The 6,809-nt window shown below is 41.4% G+C and overlaps 1 protein-coding gene across 1 annotated transcript in view; it reads left to right on the forward strand.

Annotated features, from left to right (window-relative positions):
- si:dkey-27i16.2 (regulator of cell cycle RGCC) overlaps positions 1-4,190 on the forward strand; it is a 7,933-nt gene extending 3,743 nt beyond the window's left edge. Inside the window, exons 4-5 of the mRNA XM_014006065.1 lie at positions 2,004-2,066; positions 3,648-4,190. Of these exons, the coding sequence (XP_013861519.1) occupies positions 2,004-2,066; positions 3,648-3,655 (71 nt within the window). The 3' untranslated portion in view covers positions 3,656-4,190. The remainder of the gene's footprint in view (positions 1-2,003; positions 2,067-3,647) is intronic.
- Positions 4,191-6,809: the final 2,619 nt, after the last annotated feature.

The raw sequence follows: 6,809 nt of genomic DNA on the forward strand, positions 1-6,809 counted from the left end.
ACACACACACACACACACACACACACACACACACACACATATACATATATCTCATATATACATATATACATACATACATACATATATGCACATACCATTCCATCAGTGCCCGAATAGAAAACCCAGGATGTAAACACCTGTTTGTGTGTGGTTGTGAGCATACATGGATCTCTCCAATGGAATGTTTCAAAATGACTGTGGGGGACCACAGACCCGACCCGCAAAGCCAGAAGCCGACATAAGGGAGACCAGCGCCAAAGACCTTGAGAGGGACCCCAAGCGCACAGCCCCAGAGACACTCGCGCCGGAAGGGCTGCCCACCCACCCCACAAAGAGGACCACCGGAGAAAACCGGAAGAGCCCCACCAGCGACCACACACAGTAACCCCTGGGGCCAGCAGCGACGAACTCACAGGCCCTGCCGGTACCCACCGAGCCAGAGTGGATCCAGGCATGGACACAGAGGCCCGGGCCCCCAGGGCGCCCCCTGAGAGGCCAAGGCCCGACAGAGCCAGAGGGACCCAAGCCCCACTGGGCAGCCACTGGGCCGAGCCGGCACATGCCCAAGCACCCAGCCCCGGACAACGAGAGCCACCAGTGCGCTGGCGGGCAAAGGCACAACCCACCAGAGGACAGCATGGCAGGGGAGTAATGGGCCCTCAAATGATCCCGAAGAAGGGGCTGCCCAAGTCCCAGTCTGACAAAAATATAAGCATACATAAACACAATCACATAGTCCCACCCTCATCCTCTCACCCACTCATTCAAAGACACACAAGATGGACGCCACAATCCATTCACACTCCCCATACATACTCTATACCCGCCAGGTCCAGGATATGCACCCACCCCCTACAGAGGGCAGCTCACACCTGAACCCAGGAGGTAGACCCCTTCAATCTGGGGTGGAGAAGAGCAGACAGCCAAGTCCCAGCCCGGGCCGCACCAGTCCAACCGACCAGCCCCCCGCCCCAGCAAAGCCACGCCCCGGACCACCCCCACACCCTACTAAAGGCCAGGTGCCCACCCCCAACCGACCACCCCCCAGACTCCGGCAGCCACCCCAGCCAGTGGGCCAAACACAGCAACCAGGAGCCAGACTCTGGGAGCCCGAACAGCCCCAGGGAAGCCGGAGCGCCAGCCCCGCCTCCGGAGCCCCTCCAAGCCCCATGTCCGCCCGCAGCCCAGGCCCCACCAGACAGTCAGCCACCCCCCCGACCCCATCCCCAGACAGCCAATGGGGAACTGGGGAGGGAAAAAGACCCCAACACACACACCTCCACCCTCAGATGTACTGTTGATGTGTGATGTTCTATAATACAATTAAAACGGGGAAGAAGACAGGGCAGAGGCCAGCACTATGCCAGTTTCCCCTCCACCCCAACTCTAACCCTAACCCTAAATGTCTAAAAGCAAACAATGTGAGTGGGCACAGGCATCAGTGGYGAGACTGTCCCATCCCGCCCCTTACATGCATAAGTGCCCACTCCCAAGTTCCTATGTGGAAATGTTATCAGGTTATGAGTAAATGTCTAAGGTGTACAGTAAAATTGGAGCCCAGGTGGCCACAGCTTCTTAATCTTAATGGGATTTTCCTGGTGAACTAAAGGTTTATTAAAATAATAATAATAATAAAAATAAAAAAATATGGTGTGGTAGTAGCTGAGCATCATTACTATTACAAGCACTAAGAGACTTTCTTGGAATTCTGGATGCAAGCATATGGTGAGCATATCAAGGTTTGACCCAAAAGGCTAAAACTCCTTAATATTTCAAGATAAAATGGTTTTAGTTAAAACTTAAGGATAAAAGGGATAGTGGGCAATAAGCATTCCTTCAGGATATGCTAGGCCTTCTTTTTTATTTTTCTTCTTTTGGGATTAAGATGAGTTTTGAGCCAGAGGAAATACCACAGATTTGAGCTTCTTTTCCTGGAAAAAAAACTTGTTATAATGTTTTTTTTTCTTTTTTGCTCCTTTTTTTCTCTACTATTCCTTTTGCAGCCAAGCTGGGAGACACAGACGAACTCCAGAGTTTTATCGACATGTTGGACCAGGAGCTCGCTGGTGCGTATTTCACTTCATCTCATCTTTCTCCTTTTTTCGCTCTCAAGCTGAAGATCCTGCAGGCTGTGGCGTGTTGTGGTGGCAAAAAGACACTGACAGGGAGATGTTTTACTCCACTTTGAAAAAAAAAGAAAAGAACAAGAGTATGGGGTGCCAAGTGTAAAAGCAAATGTTAAAAATGTCATTAATACATTTACATTATTTAGCTCACTTTCTGAGTGTAAAATCCTAGTTCAAACATTTCCTCAACATTTTGATGTTATTTAGCTCACTGTTCTCACATTTTGCAATTTTTTTTACTAAATGTTACATTTAGTTACATTATTATGTGTAAATATGCAATCCTAAATCTAAATTTGTAAATCTAAATGTAAAATTGAATATTAAATGTTGCAATTAAATGATAAAGCTAACATTTATAAATTTCAGAATGGGACACAGCCTTTGCTGTTTGTGAGGTGCTTTTGTTGTGACATCATCATTCTGTGACAAAAGCTACCGCTAATGTGGCTAACTTTGCTGATGATGGAAATTAAAATATAAATTCAAAATGTGTTCATTGAAAACAATATGGATGGTAACTGTGGTCTGACAGTTTGAAGTGCAGCTCGAATACCAGCCGCAAGTTTGATGTCCTCTAAGAAAGCGGCATCAGCAGAATAAGCAGAGTTAGCAGAGTTAGCAGCGTTAGCAGCGTTAGCAGCATTAGCGGTTGCTTTTGTCTCAGAATTTACTGTATTTATTTACCATCATTTAACCAGGCAAATCCCACTGAGATCAATCTAATTTGCAAGAGAAGCCTGGGCCTTAAAGCAACTTATTGTACATATTTTTGGTATTTTTGATAATGGCACCATAACAAAAACAGCTCACCGACAGCAAAGGCTGTGTTGCATTCAGAAATACTTCAGTTTAAACTTCAACATTTAGCCACATAAGATTTAACTTTTACATTTAGATTTACACATTTAGGTTCAGAATTTAACATTTAGACATAACATTTAACATTTAAATTTAATCTTTAGTAAAAATGAGCAAAATGTGAGAACAGTGAGCTAAATAATAAAATGTTAGTGGAATTTTAGGATTTTACACTTTTTAACATTTTTTACACTTGGCACCCTAAAGAGCAGCAATAGCCACCTTGTTTCTCCCTACTACTGTGGCCCTCTTTTTTATCTCTGAGCACCGTTTTTATGTGAAAATGCCAACACCCGGGCACTGAGGTGGACTATCTACACTGCTCTTTTGTGTTAATGGTGCACTCGACTCCATGAGCATCATGATCCTCCTATCTGCGCTAAGAGAGTGGTGCTTTAGCAGGTGCGTGAATGTGCTCGGTGCGTGCGCGCGGGGCCGTAAAGAATAAAAACATACATCTGCTGCTGTCGATGGGCTCGACATGGAGAGAATTAATGTTGCAAATTAATCGTAACTTCCCCCTGTATCTCTACAAGGCCAACCTATTAGTCAGTGCATGTTTGTGGGTGTGTGTTGATGTATGCCTGTGTGCAATTCTTTTTATAAACTTTGCTTTTTTTCCTCTCAACCCCCCCCACCCCCATCACCCCTGTTCTGCAGAGATGTGAGAAGAGATAGAGAGGGCGAGGCACCGGGCAAGAAAGTGAGATCTACACCAGCACTGATCAAATGGGGCTAATTCTTCTCTTGCTGCTTCAGGCAGGGGGAAAAAAAAATCACGAACAAGATTACCTTCAGAAATTAAAAAGACACTTCATTTTGAAATGCAACAACAGGCTCAGGTGCCTCCGGCAATGCCACGTCCAGCCAGCAACGTGACATCCCTGCAGCATCAGGTCCAAAATGTGTGACACATTCCACCCGAAAATAGACAACGCCTCCATCTGTTTAGGCTAAATTTATAATTCCTATATACAAAGATAGTCCTTATTCCTCCCTGCCWTTGAAAGTCAGACTTTAGAAGTACAAATGGCACTTTACCTTCAAAACAAATTTAAAATCTAAAGGCTTTAGATCTGCTGTTTAATGATAAATGTTACTTGTGTGCTGGGATTTGCATTGTACATTCATTGTTAATATTTTATGTATGTATATTGTTGTACATATTTCTGAGTTTATAAATAAAGCTACATTTTGAATACGTTTGATTTGTTTTCTTTTCTTGCACAATGTGAAGACATTTGATTGGACATTTAGAAAACATCTGAAACTCCTGACAACTATTTGATGTGTCTGTTGCGACTGTTACCATAGTGACACACTTTCTGTTCTGTTTGCATCGCCRCTTCCTGTATGTCTGTTCGGATTAGGCTGGGAGTTTCACTTCTGTCACCAACTCCGGAAAACCGCAAATGTAGCTCAGATGCGTCGCTCACACCATACRACGACAGCTAAAAGAGGAAATACGTGACTTGTTGCCTGAGAAACAATATTCATGTGGGTTTTGTTTAATTCTGTGCAGGGCTTTTGTTGAAAATTCAAAACACAGTCAATCTTTGATTAGGGGGAAAACAGCTTAGTCTCATAAAGCAGAGAAGATGGTTGTATTCTTGTCRTTTGGTTGTTCTGTAGAAAGGTTATGAACAATTGACCTGAGCAAATATTTGTATTCCTTGAACTTTTCCACATTTTGTCATAATACARTCACAAAGTTCATGTATTTGAATSGGATTTTATGTGATAGGTCAACACCAAACAGCACATAATAGTGTAGTGGAGGGAAAATGATACAGTGTTCCTGAGTAAAAGTCTTTTCGARTATATCTACCAGCTTTGAACATGTAGTCACAAAATTTTACAGCTATTTTTCTTTGCAAAATCAAATTGCTCAAGCTCRGTCACATTGGATGTTGAGCATCAGTTTTCAAGTCTTTCCACATACTCTCTGTTAGACCCAGGCCTGAGCTTTGACCAGGCTATTCTAACAGCTGGAAATGCTTCAACCTAAACTATTTATTCATAGCTCCGGTTGCATTTTTCACTTCTGCTTCAAGTGAAACTGTTCCAGTTTCAAGTCTGTTGCAGTTTCCAAAATCATTTCTTCCAGGACTTAAATCTGTTGATCTTCCCATCAGTTCAAACTGTTGAAAATTGTGTAGCRTTTCCTTTACATTGTCTAAYACATAAAATCCCAGTAAAATACTTGGAAGTTATTGATTGTAACAACATTTGAACAAGTTAAAACAATTGCAAAACTTTTTCAAGGCACTGAATCTTAAATCTTTTCAATTTTTTTTTCAATCTGGAGAAATGTCATTTCACTCTGATCAGATCAGCCCAAAGTGGACATATCTTACTTTTAAATCATTCTTTTCCACATTTAAATCATTCAATTGAAGTCTGTATGTGACCCATCATATCAAAATGAGGATTAAGTTTAATTTGGTCAAAATAACCTAATTGCATTTTCAGACTCCTGGCTTTAAATGTTACATTTTGATACCTGGATCATTCTGATATCATAAGCTTATCCAAAGATATGACTTAAGTTTTCTCGTTGGTTACAATAATACATTACTGTTTGGTCTGAATCCTAATTTTGTGTAATTTTTTTATGTCAATATAAAAAGGAAATATCAAATAGTATTTGCATATTAAGATTTCCCAGTTGGAAAGAAACAAAAACTTTGCTTGCTCACAGAGAAAAATTCAAAAATTTAAGGCGCTTTTCCTCAAAAAAAATTTTTTTGTTGCAGCTCAAAATTGTACTCAGGATTATATTTCAGACAGTTCATCCAAATGATACATTGAAAAGGCATTAATTCATTATATTTTGACAAAATGCAATTTTTGCACACATTTAAATCAAAACCCTATATCTGCCTGTTTCTAAACATTCCACTTTTGGACTTAATCCTCGTTTCGATGTGATGGGTCACATAGAAAGGTACAAACTTTGGTCTGAATTCCTCCTTATTGTAACTCCACAAGCCCCTCTTTCRCCTCTTTTCTGAAGTGTGTCTCAGATCAACTCGTTTTGTGGCTGTCTCTTTAAATCCAAGCAAGGCCCTTCACACCCCGCCCATCTTCCAGCTTCCAGAGCAGTCAGCTCCAGTTTGACAGAAGAGTTTACGACTATCCAGCGGCACAGAAACATTTATTGTTATTTATTTATATATTTTATTTTGAGATCACWGATGTCAATGGGATTTGCTGCAGATGGTTTAAAAAATAGTGTTTGCACGCCCACTGTGAATTTTTAAAGACAGCAGCAATCCACTTTGTTCTTGCTGTTACTCAGACTGGATTAGCTCAACCGTCAGATTTAAACTCAGTTTTCCCAAATCAGGTAGAAATAAAAACAGATGTGTTGGAGTCACTTAAATTGTGTCAGCAAGTCTACWGAATTCAGTAAATGTAAAGCAATTTTTCCTTTTACATAAGAAGTGAACGTGAAGTAAAAGTGTTGTTATTTATTCGGTTTGAGTGGAACCTGTTGACATGATTTAAGTAAATTCAACACATCTGTTTTTGAGTTCAACTTCCTCAAAACTGCCATTTTCAAAAGATCTGAACTGAGCCTTTTTAATGTTTTGTGGATAAAGGAAGCAGTCCACGGGTGTTTCCTGTGGTTGTCAAGCAAACACACAAGGGTGCAGTAAATGTTGTGTTCATAGGGTGTATGATTTTTCACTTGTGACTCAAAAATTCATAATTCGAGACCCAAGGAGTGCAATCCGGCTGACACAGACACAATTATTTTTAGCCTGCTGAGGGGATTGTTTCAGTTTAGTTCAGAGAAGAAGTAAGCCCATCGATCAT

This window comes from Austrofundulus limnaeus, unplaced genomic scaffold (assembly GCF_001266775.1).
Source record: "Austrofundulus limnaeus strain Quisiro unplaced genomic scaffold, Austrofundulus_limnaeus-1.0 Scaffold34, whole genome shotgun sequence".
In the NCBI taxonomy this organism is placed as follows: Eukaryota; Metazoa; Chordata; class Actinopteri; order Cyprinodontiformes; family Rivulidae; genus Austrofundulus; species Austrofundulus limnaeus.